This window comes from Pteropus medius, unplaced genomic scaffold, assembly GCF_902729225.1.
Source record: "Pteropus medius unplaced genomic scaffold, Ma_sr-lr_union100, whole genome shotgun sequence".
NCBI lineage: Eukaryota > Metazoa > Chordata > Mammalia > Chiroptera > Pteropodidae > Pteropus > Pteropus medius.
The window spans coordinates 24,947,868-24,966,912 of record NW_024350319.1 but is presented as its reverse complement, the minus strand read 5'-3'; the positions used below and the strand labels follow the sequence as shown (position 1 = coordinate 24,966,912).

The window sequence follows — 19,045 nt, the reverse complement described above, 5'->3', positions numbered from 1 at the left end:
TTTTCTAGACTGATTTTATAACTTTTTTCCCTCTCCTGCTCAACTGAGATGCTGTTTTGTCAACCAGATGATGAGGAGAATGGGAATATACAGTAGAGTACAAGAATAAACTTTCTACTATCTGCTTTAATACTGTACTTTATTAATTACCTAACTTAAATGAACAATATATTTAGAAATTACTAATAAAACTTACCTACACAGTTACCCACCCATGGGCAATGATGATCAAATTTCGCTATACAGCGGTTGCATACACCACAATGTTTGGACCTCACTGGTTTCCGTATCTGTTAATAGGCATGTTAAAAGATTATGAAAGGCACTATACCTAAGAAAGGAAAGCTGAACATTTATTTTCTCAAAATATACTTATGAAAAAATAAAACTACATTTTTTTGGAAAAATTTATATCAAGTTTTCCAAAGGGGGAAAAAACAAAAATCATTATTGTTTTGTTTAATAAAATTTCAACTGCAACAACAAAGAAGAAAAAGATAAAGCTACTCCAGAATATAAGCTCAAGAATGGAGTAGAATCATTAATTTGCAAAAATGATTAAGAATCAAAGACCAATTTGCTGTTTGAATGAATGGTACTATATTTAATTCATATCCCTCAAATTTCTGAATAATAAAAACATCATTCTTTAGGTTTGTAAATAAAAATTTATTATGATTAATGGTCATGATACTAGTTGTTCTTTAAAAAAATGAAAGTGTTTCTTAGTAAAAGAAAGGTCAAGTTAGAAGTGAATAAAAGCAGCTTTTAAAATTCAAAATCATTTAATATATGAGTCTTCCCAGTTAACAAATCTAGCAAAAAACAATAAATATTCACATCCATTTCTCTTTTAGTGTCTCCTGTGGGCTCAGATTAAGGTACAGCATGTACTCTGCTGAAATGCATGACGATATCTAAGAAAGTACAACATGTTTAGGAAGTTTAGGTAGTCCCTATTCCTTGCAAAAGAAACTCCACAAAATACATTATTCACTTTTAAGTCAATAAAGAATACATGTTTATGATGTTTTAAGTATTGGGAAATGTTTTACTCTACATTACTTTAAATCAGCCAAGTGAAAACAAGAATCTATTAGTGATCTTCAAAGGACTGGTAGTCCCAATGCTGGATGTACAACAACAGAGTTATTAATCTAGGCCAGAAACAAAATATATAATATCCTTCACTGATGTTTCAACAAAAGCACTGCTATTTTTCTAATAGTATGCATAAGATTATACACTATTCTGAGGTACTTAGAAAAAGGGATAGGTGGACTATGTAGTTCTTACATGTACTAAAATGATCTGTGGACCAAAGAAAAGGGTAAGTTATTCTTCACCAAAGATATGAGACGAAATCTATTTAAGAGAAAGCAGTAGGATATATCAAACAAATTCTACACCCACTTCCAACCTTCAGCTACATTTCCCCTTTGGGAATTCACTTGTCAATGAATTCTAAACTAAAGACAGACACAAGGCTCCTGAATATAAGTCTCTTCAGTTCACTTACAGGGTAATTAATTTAAAAAAAATTCTGATCTACATGTGTATTCTTAGGGACTTGTCTATTTATCAAAGAGAAGGATACCCATATGACAAATACTTCTGTCCATTTGAATCATTTTATAATAGGATATGCTTTTTACTTTACAACATTAAATTATCTATCCAGAAGTACACAGCTTACAAGAACATAATATGTAATAAAACATTTATCCTATGATGACAAAAATAGCCTTGTTCTTACCTAAAATACTTAACTGTACTGAGTAACTCTATAACGAATTTGTTTGCCATGTGGCAAATACATCAGCAATGCATTCTTGACTACAGGATATAATACTTTTTTAAAGAATGCTTGGAAATACAAAAGAATCTAGTCAGCACCCTAAAGTTGCTACTAAAAAAAAGTAAAGCAGTAGATATTTTGAATATTCAAAATCATGACTGTTTGGTCAAAGAATGTTAAATGAAACAACTTAAAAAATGTAGCATTAGAGGTCAGTTTCAAAAGAAAAACTCATTTCTTAACCGTAAACTATTTTATTATTCAAACATTAAGACATTAATTCAGTTGTAATGTATAACTTAAAGGTATAAAAAAGCATTTAGTTTCAGGTATGATTTGAAGATATTTCAATTTCCATGTAGAAAAACATGGTGTACCCGTTGTGGTGGTTTATACATTTTTCACAAGAACTAATTATAAAAATTAAGCAAGAAATAATTAAAACACTAAACAGTACTATTCTATAGAAATCTGATGTCTATAATAATAAAATAAAGTCAATATTACTATACCTGATTCCATAAGTAAACACTATTTAATTTCATATATATCTTAAATCTTTGACCTGGTTGAAGATGACAACTTTTAATATCAATGATAAAATAGTGCTCAAAGTTGCATAAACATTCTAATATAGACAGACTGAAACAGTTTGGAGGCCATGTTACCTGAAAAGTTATCTAATGAATTTTCCCACTATGACCTTGAAATATAAGAATTTTCTTAAAATGTAAATAGAAAAAACTATAGTATTAAGAAATCACACTAAACCTTAAAATAAGGCTTTACTACTTAGTTTTTTATTGTTGAATTACATTTTAAGAGAGAAACAAAGAATGAATACGAATGAACGGCATCTTCTGAATCAGAAATGGAGTGAAGTTCTACCATCAGAGGGAAAAAGCACACTGAGGAAACATTGTTTTACCATTTTTCCTCTTGTACCATGGTCTATTACCATTTTTCTTGGCAGGTATGAGATGTGCTCAACCAAAAAGCAGAAGAAACTGTTCTCCTTATTCCTCACACCCTCTATGCTATGCCACTGCTAGGGGAAGGAGAGAGAGGGAAAAATAAAGAAAAAAATACTACCAAACAGGTACTGCAGAATATACTGAGGTCCAGACTTCCTGTCTCTGCAAGTTCAACTATTGTCTGTGAATTAAAAAAATATATTTTATTCAAAACTGAAAAATGTTCACCAACTATTGTGCCATCAATATCAATCAATAAACATGATGTTCATCTTTAATTAACCAATGTTTTAGTTCAAATAAAATCTTTTGTTCATTTACTTCTATTTCACTACAGTATGAATATAGGAATTTTATTTCTTAATATGAAAAGGAAACCCTAAACTTAGTTATGAGAATATTCCTCTGAGAATAAAACTAAGTTAGCTACTGTAAAAACTGGTCTGATTAGATTTTGATGATTAAGACATGAAAATAAACCTAAATCCAAAAAGAACTGGATTTTCAGCACTGGATTATGACTAAGGAAACCTGGAAAACCAATTAGCAGTAATGTCTGAAGAATACTAATGTAAGAGTACAATCTCTATGTAGCGTAGAAAAAGGGGGATTAGACCATAAGAACATGACAGTATTTTAGTTTATTGTAGACAGAAATAATTCATCAGGACTTGTTTTGTTTACAGAAACTAGATAAAATAGCTCTTAAAATAATCCTGCCTCTATTCCAAGTCTCTACTTACTTAACATCTTTAAATAATAAATTGAGTTTCCTAAGTACCTGCACCATAGGTGAGAGGTACCCTAGATTATATACAAATATATATATATATATACACATACATACATATATATATATATATATACACACACACACATACACACACAAATATTTCAGTTTTTGGAGTGATATATTAGCACTGTTGACCAATTTATTGGCCTTCCAGTTTACAGTCACTCAATATTTACTGAGTAGATATTATTTGCTGAGGGTTTACAGAAATGTTCAAAATATTGTATTTACACCTCAAGGCTATTACATAGCCTTATAAATAAGAGAAATATGAAATTATAAAATGTCATGAAAGTATAAGGACAGGTATCACAAGAGCACCAAGTGCGAGCATCAACTATACATAACCTCATTTTGGTCTGAAATTTCTTTAAATTCTAAAAGACAGTCTTCCTTTGTACTCTAATATCTGCTATAAATACTAATAATTTGGCAGTGAAACACATGTGACTAGTTAAATTATATCTTGCTACCTTTTTCTTTTGTTCTTCTGTAGCTTTAATTATCCCTGGATCTGATTTCCAAGATTTCCCAAAATTGTAGAAAAGTGCAACACTATTGGCAAGGAATGGAAGATGGATAAATAAAAAGTTGAGATGTGCTTAAAGTTAAGGAATCTAAAGAAGTAATGATAAATGAGTTACTCTTATAGGTAAACTTATAATTCATAAAATTTTACTACAAAAAATGCCAATCAAAAAATACAACTTGGTTTATTTATTACATCAAAATAGTTTACATCTACTATACAAGCTGGTTTATCTATTACATCGAAATGGATTACATCTACTACACAGGCTGGTTTATTTATTACATCAAAATAAATTACATCTACTATACAAGCTGGTTTATCTATTACATCAAAATAGATACATTTTTCCATTATGTTCAAAACTAAATGTAAAAAGTAAAACTGATTTTTTTATAAACTTTTTAAATCATGTAGGCTTATCAGACACTTTTTAAAAGTCAGTGAATACATTAAAAATTCATTGAATACATCATTTTAAAATGGTCATTATTTCTTGACAAAAATGAAGAGATTTCTCATGTTCAACATAATTAACATATTACTTCATTTATATGCATTAAAATCTTTATATATCTACCAAACACTTAAGATATAATATTCATATATGTAAAAGACTGCTTTTAAATTCTCTATTGCCTTTTTGAACACATTCAAGTTGATCTTAATTTTAGAAAAAATATTTATAAAGTTACTTAAGACAAAGTTTCTATGTTCACATTTTTCTAACAAAAATATATCAAATGTACTAGGTATTTATAAATGTAAGTAAAGAATCAAAGACTTTTAATTTAAAAACACTAAGAAAAATAATGTTGCTAACACAATACATTTGAGACACCAAAATGTCTGGAATAGCCAGCTTTCATTTTCATGATTTTATGTAGGTACAGTATCATACAATAATTTTGTAAGATTTTTGGGCATTATCACATATACACACTATTTACATTTCTTATGAAATACAAAAAAAGAACAGTGTTTTGAATAAAATGATCCTGTTTGGTAAATATCAAAACACTAAATAACCACTTAAAATACAGGAGAAAAAAGGAAGAAGAAAATGAGTAATTATCATCACCTGTCATATACAAAAGTGGTATCTCATTCTCTAGACCCTGGTATCTCCCACCTTTCGCCATCCTTATTTCAGAAAATGCACTGGCATAGACAGCGGAGAGTAATAAACAGAACATCAAATTTTCAGTTGTTCCAAAAGCTAAAAATTTGAGAATAAAGCAGGGTAAATGTGCAAAGAATGCTAAACCCAGGCAATTTTCAGGGGCACTACCTTTACTTACTGTATTGGTTTCAAAAAGGTGCTAACATGTAAATAAGTAGGTCAAGTTATCATAGCCTGGATGAAGTTTGCAGGAGACTAACTACGAACTCAATAAATAACTACAGATTTCAAAGGGATATTAAGTATCAAGAAGAACTTAAAATTTCTTTGCTTGTTCTTTAAAAGAGATTAGATATCTTCAAATAATAGTTTGAATTTAGCTTTACCAATAGGTCAAACTAGCTACTTTTTAAAATTTAAATGTAACAGACGCTCTATAAATGGCATAGCTGTTTTTTGTAAAGGCTTAAAACAACCTTTATTCCTGAAGAAAATTAGAAAATGCTAAGAAGTATAAAGACAAAGCAATAATTCCACAACTCAGAGATAACTTCCTTTATTTTTGGCACTGTGCATTTTTTATCACACTGGGATCATAGCATATTTATTAACCTTAATAAAATAATGGTCATTAATCAACAACTATGTGGCATTTAAGCTGTTTGAGAACTCTATGATAAATCCTGCTATCCCTACTTTACAGATAACAAAACTGAGGCAGAGGTTAAGTAGTCCAAGGTTACAGAGTAGATTAGAGTAGAGCAGGTATTAAAATCCAGGTTTTTATTATCTATGCTATATTGCCTCCCCAAAGTACTAAGAAGAATGTCTTAGGTTATTAAATATTACAGAAAAATATCTTTGTGTATGTACATTTTTAAGGATAAATATATATTTTATATTGTCAGATTATTTCCAGAGAAACAAACCAAATTTATAACACCACTAGCAACAGGTTTATATTGCTTGATTACTACATTTGCATTAGCACTGAGTAAAGAAAAAAATGTTGCCATTTTAGAGGCAAAAGTGTTATTTTATGGTCTTAATTTGCATGTGCTTTCATGTTTAAACAGTTCTCCAATTAGAGAGAAAACAAATATTTGTCATCAATGTTTTCATTTAAATATTTACAAAATCTTTTTTTACATTTAATTCTTTAATCTGCTGGGATGTTATTCTGATGCCTACTGTGAAATGCGGCTCTAATTTACCATAATACCCAACAAAATGAACCCAAAACAGTAAATCAAACCTACCAACTGGCCCTCAAAACACCAGAACTTTAGAAAGGGGACAAGCCACACCACATCATACTCTTCAGACTGGAGTTCAAGGAAAGAAGATTCTAGTGAGACAGGATGCCTGGGGAGTTCCTAATACCACTATCAGTTGTTATTAAGTAGCATGAAAAATGTAGACGGGAAGACAAACTCAGAATCCCACTCTAGGCCACATGCCTGCGAATTCATATGTCTAGCCCTAACCTCTATTGTGAGTATACCTGGAGTTAAGGTTTTTAGGAGATAATTAAGGGTTAAAAGACGTTATGAAGGTGGGACCCTAATGTGACAGAACTGTGGCCTTCTAAAAAGAAGATCTCTCATGCTCTCTTAGGGAGAAGGTGGCCATCTGTAAACCAGGAATATCACTTGCGACTGAGTGAGGAAAGGGTGTGTGAGAGCAATGACTTCTCTAATAAGAGAAAAGGAAGATACCAGCTCCTCCCTTCACATTATTCATTATAAACAGTAGGTCAAATATATATAAGAACTTAAAGAATATCTTCAAATGATTTCAGAGAAACTTTGCACATGTGCTCAAAAAAGATATAAGAATATTTATAGCAATATTGTTGAAATTTATAGAAAGTGATGACTGGATACCAGAAGACAGGTATTAAAAAAGTTAGAGGATATGAGAAGGAAATTAGGAAAGATACAGAAAATTGAAGAAGTCTTAATAAACTATAGAAAAAAATGCTTGAGGAAAATGCAGAGAAATGTAAAAATGATAATTTTGCACTCTCTTTTTATATATGTAATCAACCCACACTCTAGAAGTTCTTCATATCTATCTTTAGTTTAAAATTTTAAACTGACTGAAAAATTTATTTTTAGACAAAAATTTCTAATAACCTATGTCAATACTTCAATAGTGGTACCAACCACAGCTGACTGAACTGGTTATGACAGTGAATTTTAGAGCTGATTATTATAAAAGAAGCATGGACAATGAACAAAATTTTCCAATAAATAAAAGGACAAGACGTAAGATAAAATCACTCAAAAATTTAACACCCAGAGATAACCACTGCTAAAACTACATAAACTCGCCTTGAGTTCTCAAACTCTGTGCATTTAAAATTAGAATTACTCTGTAAATTTAGTGTTTTTTCACTTATTATATCCTAAGTATTAGCCCATATCACTGTGTGTTAGGAAAGTATTTTAATGGCTATTTTATTCCATACCATATATAGTGTAACTTAAGAAATTATGCCTGTATTCAGGTTGAATATTTAGGTTGTTTCCATTTTTCCCTATTATAATAGTACTATGATAAACGTAGTAGTAAATAAATATCTGATCTTATGAATGATTAAGAGATCAAAGGGTATTTTTAAAGCTCTTTCTAGAGGTTGCTAAATTGCTTTACAGGAAACTTTAGGAACTTAAAATTATGTTCAGAGTATAGTATAAAGATGTTGGAAGAGAACTGTATCAGGTCAAAAGGGTGGTTCTACACCAGACTCTTGATAATCACCTACCTTTGTGAATTTGACCAAGACACACAACTTCTCTGAACCTCAATTTTCCACTGGTTAGAAAATAGCGTTAGTTTATTTTTTTAATCTCAAAGAATTGTTCTAAGAACCAAGTAAAATACCTCAAAGAGCTATAAACCAAAAAGCACTGAATAAATATAAGGTGTTTAATGGGGTGATAATTATTTAATAGTAAAAAAGAATAAGAACTTATTAAAACAAATAGATTATATCAACATAAAATGCATATCCACAAAAACACTTAAGTTGGGTATCATATTATGAAAAACGTAACATTGATACTCACTAAAAATTTACTTATAATCCCCAAATCAATACTCACAGTGTTTCTGCAGTAATTCATAGATATGCACACAAAGTGGAAAGTAATCTGAGTCACCCACAGCACACATTTATAGCCAAGTTGAACAAGGCAATAATCTCTTGTCTTCATGTTTCAGCTCTCATACACTAAACAACTGCCTTTTTTTATGGTCTATCTAGGGCTATATTTTTCACATTTTTGTGCTTTTTGTTGGGTGATTTTTCCTTTTTAAATGACCTCCAAGTATAGTGCTGAAGTACTATGTAATGTTCCTAAGTGACAGAAAGCTATAATGTGCCTTACAGAGAAAATACATGTGTTAGATATGCTTTGTTAGATATTCAAGGAAGGGTTACAGTGCTGTTGGCTATGAGTTCAATGTTGATGAATCAACAATATTAAATTTGGTTTTTAAACCGAAACATGTAAAACAGGGAGGGTTATGTACTGATTGGCTGACAAAAATGTTGTGACCAGAGGTTTACAGGAATCTAAACTAATCTTTTTCTCCTAGGAACAATGGGTATTTGCAGCAACTTTACAGTGCATAACTACCATAAATAATGAAAACTGACTGTAATTCTATTTTTCAAAACTAGTCTAATCAGTTTCAATTACATATGTAGTGATTAGCTGCATGAAGAAAGTGGCAGAAGCAACAGCAAGGAGACTGAGGTCAGCAAGAGGTTGTCCCTGACAGTTGCTGCTATTTTATCTCTGTATCTTAATCATTACCTTATACTTTTCCTGACTAACATCCTTTGTGTATCCATTATAAATTAATCTTGACTCTTTACTGTTCCCTTCCTACAAGCTTCTTGAGCTTCTCTCTCTGACCTCAAAAATTTAATGCTGAAAAACAAAAAAAATGTAGCTCTAAAATCACACAGGACCTAGAGATATAGTTCTTTATATTATAGAGAAGTATAAAAGTTTTTTTCATAACCACAATTTAAAGTTATTTGTGATTTCATTCCACATTGCATGAGTATCATATGCACATATACAAACATTCAATATGTAAATGCACATTTAAAGCCCATTGGGACATAAACTTAGATTTAAAAAGTCATATATAAATAATAACAGGTACTTATTTAGCATTTTTTACATGTCAGGTATGCCCTAAACTATATTAATCTTTTCAAGAATTCTCAGAGACAGTTTTATGATCATCCCTCCTTTACAGACAAGTATAAAACTTAGTATTCTCGTACTACAATTTTTATTTAAAATTAAATTAACGTGCAATTTATTCAGTGTTATTTTAAAAAGGAACTGTATCCCAATCTATTTTAAAGGCAGAATTATTCAAACAGGACAGTTAAATAGACTTGATTGTTCTGGCGTTCCCTTCAAAATCTGCCTCTCACATTCTCGACTCCCCAGCTTTGAAAACTTGCATAGCTATTTTTTCCCCTATATCCAAATAAAGAAAAGAAAAAAATTCAAATTACACTACTTAAAACTGCCTGGCATAAAGTTTTCATTATTTGATAATTTACTAAATTTCCTACTTTTCTCCAATTACATGTATAACAGATTAAGAGTTCAGCAAGTCTAAAAGTATTTTGAGATGGGAACTAATTTTTTCTCTTGCATATAAAATTCACTGTCCAATTTAGGAAATAAAGCTAGAAAATATGTCTGGAATACTAAAGTCATTTCAGAGGTCAGTGCTCTTTTATAAATTTAAAATAGTTGAGGTAATGAAAACAAGCAAATCTGTTTTACTCATACTAAAATATCCCAATAAGACAATTATAATGCTTAAAACATACATGAAGAACAATTTTTAAGTCAAAGTATGATACAAAGCTAGATAGGCTAGTGAAAACTACAACAAGAAAAAATTTCAATAGATACTTAAACTAAGGAAGTATTTAAAAAGTACTATACTTTTCTGAAAGTAATCATATAATACTATAAAAATATAAGAATTACAAGTGTAGCTATAATTGTGCCTTATTCTCAAAAATCAAATAAGCATGTTTTGTTTTTCAACTAAAATACAAGACAAATTAACAAAAAGAATACATCATTATGTCATGCAAGACTGTGAAGTGAAACCAAATATTAATGAGAATCATTCAAAATCATTCAAGGTACAAGTCACAGAAAACTGCACTCATTTAAAATATATCTTATAATCTTTTGAAAATGACTTATTAACATTTATGAAACATTTGCCTTTATTATAATAAATCAGACTGTCTTAACAGACAACTTTTTCTTTGTAAAAATCTCAAAGGTTGACATTGGCCTTCTCTGATAAACACACATGTACATATACATTTACAATTTAAAATTTTATTACTTTTTAAAAGTACACTACATTGAAATTATCTGCTGAAGATACAGCATTATATGCGTTTTATGAAGCAAAAAAGAAAATTAAACTGTTATCTACAATGGCAAAATAATAAATTGTAAAATTAAAAGAATATTTAGATAAAATAGTTTGATACTAAAACATAAAAATCATAGTTTAGAAGGAAGGTTTAGAATATGTGTTATAGAATCAGACAAATATGTTGAGCTCAGCTTTACCAACAGACTAGCTGTGTGGCCTCAGGCGAGTATAAAAGTCAAATCTATTTAAGCCTAAATTTTCTCATCTATAAAATGGAAGCAACAATATTAACATATATGATGTGTATTAAATGAGTACAGTTTTTAAGAAAATGCCCTTTAAACACTAAATAAATGGTAGCTATTATTATTGATGTTATTAAAAGCAGCTTTCAAAAGCAATCTATTCAATAGGAAACAAGTTAAAAACAATATTTTCTAGAAATACTGTTCTACTATAGCTAATAATGAGTTTAGTCCTAATGTTAAATTATTAAATATTTGTTTAAATAACAAAAATTGCATTAGATATGACCTTTATAACCAAAGGATATCATTCCAAAACCAGAAGAACCATGTGACATACATCCAGAATTTGGTTGCCAAATATATTCCAAGGGGCAATGCACTATGCATTGAATGATCAAAAAAGGATCTGTAAAACACAAATTTTATAAAACCTGAGCTCTGTATTTCATTGTAAAAATGAGGATTTACTTATTTAAATGAAAATAACATGTTTTGCATAGTAAACTCTGGTTTAATCAAAACCCAGAAGTCCAGGATGCTTAAAAACCAAGACTGTTTTTATAAATGAGTTCTCAGGTGAATGGCTGATTCAAGATTTTGAAGCTCCTTTTAATTCACCAAGAGTTAAAATTATATTCCATTTACTTTTCATTTTCAAAATTTCAGTGTACTATGCTCTTATATCAAAAACTCATCTTTAATATAAATAGTAACTCTATCATTCAGCATATTATTCACTGAAAATGTTATAGTTTTGACAAATAAGTACAAAGCAACGCTCATGTTTTTGTATTTCATCATTACTTCTCCTTACCGACATACTCCTGGTTAAGCTCTCGGCACATCTTTTCAAGTAGAATGAACTGCTAATTTAGTGGAATTGAAGGTCATTATTTACAGTATTTAGAATTCAGGAAAAATAAATATTAATAAAGTTTATCAAACATAAGCAGGATCAACCATCCATGTAGGCTAAATAGAAAGTCTTGGTGAATTCCTATTTAAAATAGCCCTTGATGCTCCTAGAAACTCTAAAATAGATTAATTACCTAGAATTAAGCCCCTTCCAGAGAGTTAACACATTAGTGTATTACTAGACATTCTCATCTCTGTGTGAATTATTTTCAGAACTCTTTTTTTGAAATTCAGGTGAAGACAAAGTACTAAAGGAATGGAAGTTAGATGGGAAGTTCTGGATCACAGGCACCCGCCTAGGTTTGCTGGACGGGCAACCTTAGGGCAATGGGATCTAAGGACAAAAGAAAAAGGAATGATCACAATGTTTAAAGGAAAAAGAGAGAGGAGAAAAAAAAAAAACTGAGCCTACTTCATATGCTTAGACTCTACCTTACTACTAAAATGAAACCTCTTTTCTTATATACTGTCTATGACCAAAGAAAATATAATTTCTATGGAAAGTTAATCTCAAGCATTATAATTACCTACAAATAAACAATGTGTATGTTACATTGACAGTTCAACAAACTCAAGTTCATTTTTACTGAAATGTTTTAAAACTATATTTTAGCCTTTCAAAACAGATGCTAGGCTGTCATTGAAAGTACCTTTAGACTCGGTTTAACAATGTTAAAATTTTAAAATATTTCATATATAAATTTGCCAAAATTCTTTAACATTAAATTAAGATATGAAGCATGTTACAAAAAAGCAGTATTCTAAACAGACAAAACATTCTTTTATATAGCTGGATCCAAATTATATTCTTTCATATAGTTAAAAATATATTTTAAAATAATATACTTACTTTGAAAGAAATTGTACTGTAGCCCAAACACCACCATACATTAGCCCTTTAATGAGCCAAGAATCAATATTTAGGTCTGCTATAAACCCAACCAGCCAAATAACTAGGAAAGGAGTTCCTAGCATTACTTTTTGCCGAAATTCCTGTACAGAATAAAAAACAATTAGAAAGTTTTGCATGTTTCGAGTAATTTCAATGTGAATTATTTTTAAGTTACCTTTGTGAAAACATGCAACAGAGGATGAAATTCATTCAAATATGCTTTCTATATGCAGGTACTATTCAAGATGCTGGCCTCTGTCTTTTGGAGACAGGTAATAAATACATGATTTAAAAGTACTTGGTTAAAATTGTGGAAAATGAAAATAGAAGTTATAGGAGTGAGTCTAGACGTTCAGATGTAGGAGAGAGCAGTACCACCTGCTAACATGTGGACATGCTAGAAAACAGTTTATGTTGAATAACCTCCCATTTTACCAGGGGTACTGATAACTAGAGACTGATGGTCTAAGAACTAAGGAAACTGAGGATGCTTAGCCTCAAGAAGACATTTTGAATGATACATATAAAACAGTATATCAAAACCTTAAAATGAGATAGAAAATAAAATCAAATAACCTATTGGGCACCAGAGTCCATAGAATTGAGATTATGTACCATTGAACACCTATCAAAGCAGAGTGCTTAATACTCCAGAGGTAGTTCTATTTCATTTTTATACTGGTCTGGTTATTAGAAAGTCCACAATTCTAAGTATAAAAACCTATTTCCTGTTAACATGTATCACAACTGTATTTTCAGAGCAACACAAAGTTAAGTCTTTGCCTCTTCCACATAACAGCCCTTCACAAACTTATACTCAGCTATCAAGTTTTTCAAATTATGTCAGGTAACAAAACTATATGATATTCCAGCTGTGTTCTAATGAAGCTTAGAGTGTAAATAAACATTACTTTCCTCATAGAATGTTTACTTGTCTGAAGGCTAAGATTATATTATACTTTTTTTAGCATCCCTTTCATACTGTTGGCTTTTAATGAAATACTTATTCATATAAATGGCCATGTCTTTCCCAATTCAACCACTATAATTCATTTTCTGAACTAAATATGTAATTTTAACTTAGACTAATAATTAAACATAGCAACTTCAGAGTTTAATTTTATGCTGTAATAAAATAACTAATCCTTCTAATTTGTTTTTTTTACCCCTAATTTGAGAAGTATAAAATTCTTTCAAATTTACCTCAAGGTATTAGAGAAGATTTATAACTAGGAAGAAAGAGTGTGTAGGTAAGAGTAGGTATTGGTAGGAGAGAAGGAGGACACATATCATCTAAAAAAGTATATTCTAAAATTATCTGTAATTTGGCTTTTTTTTAGTTAAGATACTTGTTTTCCCTCAGCAAAACCACATTTTTTCATTATTAAAAATTAAGATACAATTTACATATAATAAAATTCGCCCTTTTTCGTGTACGATTTTGAGTTTTGATTAACATACACAGTTGTATAACTAGAACAAAAATAAGACAGAACAGTTCTATCAAGCTCCAAAATACCCTGTGTCTCCAGTACCAGCCCCTGGCAAACATTAATATGACTCTAACTCTGTCCCTCCACTTTTTTTTTTTTTTGCAGAAATGTCATATAAATGGAATCATACTAAATGCGCTCTTTTAAGTCTGGCTTCTTTCATTTAAAGAAGGCATTTCACATTCATCCATGGTATTGTGTTTATTACTTTTTTAATGCTGAGTAGTAGTCCATTACAGGATGTATCAGTTTTTTAAAAAATTCTCCACCTAAGGGATTAGGGTTGTTTTCAGTTTTTGATGATTGTGAATATAGCCACTATAAACATTCACATACAGGTTTTTGTGTAACATAAGTTCATTTCACTTAGATAAATACCTATGCATAGGGTTTCTAGATTTCTTTTCATACTGTCATTTAATATACATATTATAATATTATCAAGGGGTAATGGTGATACACTGCTTTGGTAGATATGAGAAATCTATTTTATCTTATATTTTATTATGAAATGTTCAAATATATAGAACATTTGAAAGAATTTTATACTAAATACCCGTATATCCACCATCTAGCTTCTATAATTTCTATAACCTATTTTTTAATGCAACGTTTTATTTTGAAAAAACTGCAGATTCACACGCAGTTGTAAATAACAAAGACAAATCCCAAGTACCCTTTAATCGGGTTCTTCCAATGACTAACATCTTGCAAAACAATAGTACAATACCACTACCAGGATACCGACATCGATACAGCTAAGATATAGAATATTTCCATTGCTACGAAGACTCCCCATGTTGTCCCTTTATAGTAAATTTCCTCCTACCCTACCTGAACCCCATATTAACCTCTAGCAACCACTAATCTGTTCTACATTTTTATAATTCTGTCACTTCAAGAATTTTATATAAATGGAATTATACAGTATACAACCTAATAAGATTGAATTTTTCACTCAACATAATTCTCTGGAGATTCACCCAGGTTATTATATATACAATTACTTCATTTCCTTTTATTTCTGAGGAATATTCCAAAGTATGAATGTACCACGCAGTTTGTTTAACCATACACCCACTGAAGGACTTTGGGGTTATTTCCAGTTTGGGGCTCTTATGAATAAAATAAACATTCACATACAGGTTTTGTTAACATGTTTTCGCTTCTCTGGTATAAGTGCCTTAGAGTGAATTTTCTGGGTTGTATGGTAATTGCATGCTAAGTTCCTTTTTTGTTTTTGTTTTTTTAAAACTGCCAAACTATTCTCTAGGATGCTATATTGGTTTATAGTCCTATCAGGAATGTAAGAGGGATCCATCCATCTCTCTGCATCCTCACCAGCATTGGGTGTTTTCAAAACTTTTTATTTTAGTTATTCTGATAGATGTATAAAAGTATGTCACTGGTTTTAATTTGCATTTCCCCAATGACAAATGACATTGAACATCTTTTTATATACTTATCTGCCATTTTTATATCTTCTTTGGTAAAATATTTTATTCATGTCTTTAGCCTATTTTCTAATTGGATTGTTTGATTTTACTTTTGAGTTTTGAAAGTTCTTTATATATTTTAAAAATCTTTATTGGCTATATGGAAAATCCTTCTCTCAGTCTATACACTGTTTTTTCATCCTAATAACAGGGTCTTTGATAGAACTAAAGTTTTTAATTTTGATAAAGTCCAATTGATGAATTTTACTTTATGGATCACGCTTTTTGTGTCAAGTCTAACTCTTTGCCTAGCCCTAGATTCTGATAATTTTCTGGGGTTTTTTTCCCTAAAACTTTTATAGTTTTACATTTTACACTTAAGTATGTGAACCATTTTGAGTTTTTTTAATATGCTGTGAGATTTAAGTAGAGGCTTATTTTATTTCTTTGCTTATGCATGTCCAAATGCTTCAGCATCATTTGTTGAAAAGGCTATCTTTCTTCAACTGAACTGCTTTTGCAGTTCTGACAAATCAGTGGATATATTTCTGTAGTTCTATTTTTGGGCTATCTAGTCTTTTCCACTGATCTGTGAGTTTATTTCTCTAGCAATACCACAGTCCTGACTATTAAAGTTATACAGCAGGTCTTAAAATTGTGTAATTTTTCTTTTTCAAAACTGTTTTAGCTATTCTAAATCTATTGCCTTTCCATAAAAAAAATTTTTATAATTTTGATTACATAAACAAAAATTTGCTGGAATTATTTAATTGAAAAATCTATGTATCAATTTTGGGACAATGACATTGCTATGAACAATTCATGAACACAGTATGTCTCTCCATTTATTTAGAACATCTTTCATTTCTTTCACTGATATTTAAAAATTTTCAGTATACAAATACTTTATACATTTGGTTAGATTTACAACTAAGTATTTAAAATTTTTTTAAGGTTGTTAATCAATTGACTTTATTTATTTATTTTTAACATTTTACTTTTTCCTCCCTCCTCCCTGGTAACCACTAGTCCATTGTCCATGTCCATGAGTCTCTGTTTGTCCTGTTCATTTGTTGCTTTTAGGTTTATATTCCACATATAAGTGATACCATGTGATTTTCAACCTTTTTCTATCTGGCTTATTTTGCTTAGTATGATTATTTCAAGGTGTATCCATGTTGTTGCAAATGGCAGTATTTCATCTCTTCTTATGGCTAAGTAATATTCCGTTGTATATATGTACCACAGCTTCCTTAGCCAATCATCTATATCAGAACATTTCGGTTGCTTCTATGTTCTGGCCACTGTGAATAATGCTACTATGAACATCTGTGTGCCAATATCTTTTTGGATATGGGTTTTCAAGTCTTTGGGGTAAATACTCAGTAGAGGCATTGCTGGATAATATGGTAGATCAATTCTTAGTGTTTTGAGGAACCTCCATACTGTTTTCCATAGTGGCTGTACCAATTTGCAGTCTCACCTGCAGTGTATGAGAGTTCCCATTTCTCCATATCCTCTCCAACATTTGTTATTACCTGTCCTATGGATTACAGCCATTCTAACAGGTGTGAGATGGGATCTCATTGTGGTTTTGATTTGCATTTCCCTAATAACTAGCGATGTTGAGCATCTTTTCATATATTCATTGGCCATTTGTATGTCCTCTAGGGAGAAGTGTCTGTTCAGGTCCTCTGCCTATTTTTTGACTGGATCTTTTTTTGTTATTGAGTCATATGAGTTCTTTGCGTATTTTGGATATTAGGCCTTTATCGGAGGCGTTGCTTGCAAATATATTTTCCCATTCGGATGGCTGTCTCTTTACTTTGTTGATGGTTTCTTTTGCTGAACAGAAGCTTTTTAGTTTGATGTAGTCCCATTCATTTAATTTTGCTTTTACTTCCTTTGTTTTTGAGGTCAAATTCATAAAATCCTCTTTAAGTCCAAGATTCTTGAGTTTAGTTCCTATGTTTTCTTTTATGCATTTTATTGTTTCAGGTCTTAAATTTAGATCCTTAATCCATTTTGAGTTAATTTCAGTGATAGACAACAGTATAGTTTCATTCTTTTGCAGGTGGCTTTCCAGTTTTCTCAGCACCATTTATCGAAGATGCTTTCTTTTCTCCACTGTAGGTTTTTGGCTTTTTTGTTGAAAATTATTTGCCCGTATAAATATGGGTTTACTTCTGGACTCTCGATTCTGTTCCACTGGTCAGTGTGTCTGTTTTGCTGCCAATATCATGCTGTTTTGAAGTCGGGCAAAGTGATGCCTCCAGCCTCATTCTTTTTTCTCAGGATGGCTTTAGCAATTCAGGATCTTTTCTGCTTCTATATAAATCTGATGATTTTTTGTTCTATTTCTTTAAAAAATGCCGATGGGATTTTGATGGGGATTGCATTAAATCTGTATAATGCTTGAGATAATATGGCATTTTAACTATGTTGATCCTTCCAACCCAAGAACACAGGATATCTTTCCACTTCTTTGCATCTTCTTCGGTTTCTTTCAATAGAGTCTTGTAGTTTTCGTTATATAGGTCCTTCACATTATATAGGTGTTTCGTTAGATTTATTCCTAGGTATTTTATTCTTTTTGTTGCAATTGCAAAAGGAATTATTTTTTCCACTTCTTTTTCTGACACTTCATTATTAGAGTTTAAGAACACTATGAATTTTCAAATGTTGATTTTTGTAGCCAGAGACTTTACTGTATTTGCTTATTGTTTCTAGTAGTGTTCTCGTGGACTCTTTAGGGTTTTCTATATATAAAATCATGTCACCTGCAAATAGTGACAGTTTGACGTCTTCGTTTCCTATTTGGATGCCTTTTACATCTTTCTCTTGCTTCATTGCACTCGCTAGGACCTCCAATGTTATACTGAATAACAGTGGTGATAGTGAACAGCCTTGCCTTGTTCCCAATCTTAGAGGGAAGGTTTTCAGTTTTTCACCATTAAGTATAATGTTGGCTGAGGGCTTGTCATGTAGGGCTTTTATTATATTAAAGCATTTTCCTTCTATACCGATTCTGTTAAGTGTTTTGATTATAAATGGGTGCTGTATCTTGTCGAAGGCTTTTTCTGCATCTATTGATATGATCCTAAGATTCTTATTTTTTAATCTGTTTATGTGGTATACCACATTAATCGATTTGTGTATGTTGAACCATCCCTGTGCCTCGGAGATAAAGCCCACTTGATCGTGGTGTATAATCTTTTTAATATGTTGCTGTATTCAGTTTGCTAGTATCTTATTTAGGATTTTTGCAGCTGTGTTCATGAGAGATGTTGGTCTGTAGTTTTCTTTTTTTGTGTTATCTTTACCAGGTTTTGGTATCAGAGTAATACTGGCCTCATAAAATGAGTTGGGAAGTATTGCCTCCTTTTTGATTTTTTGGAA

At 30.7% G+C, this 19,045-nt stretch overlaps 1 protein-coding gene across 3 annotated transcripts in view; it reads right to left on the bottom strand.

Annotated features, from left to right (window-relative positions):
• Positions 1-19,045, bottom strand: part of ZDHHC17 (zDHHC palmitoyltransferase 17) — a 79,041-nt gene that overhangs the window by 8,291 nt on the left and 51,705 nt on the right. For all 3 annotated transcript variants that reach the window (XM_039838896.1, XM_039838895.1, XM_039838897.1), the window contains exons 9-13: positions 12,676-12,818; positions 11,216-11,316; positions 4,039-4,163; positions 2,891-2,953; positions 197-290 (exon numbers count right to left, since the gene is read on the bottom strand). In XM_039838896.1, the coding sequence (XP_039694830.1) occupies positions 197-290; positions 2,891-2,953; positions 4,039-4,163; positions 11,216-11,316; positions 12,676-12,818 (526 nt within the window). The remainder of the gene's footprint in view (positions 1-196; positions 291-2,890; positions 2,954-4,038; positions 4,164-11,215; positions 11,317-12,675; positions 12,819-19,045) is intronic.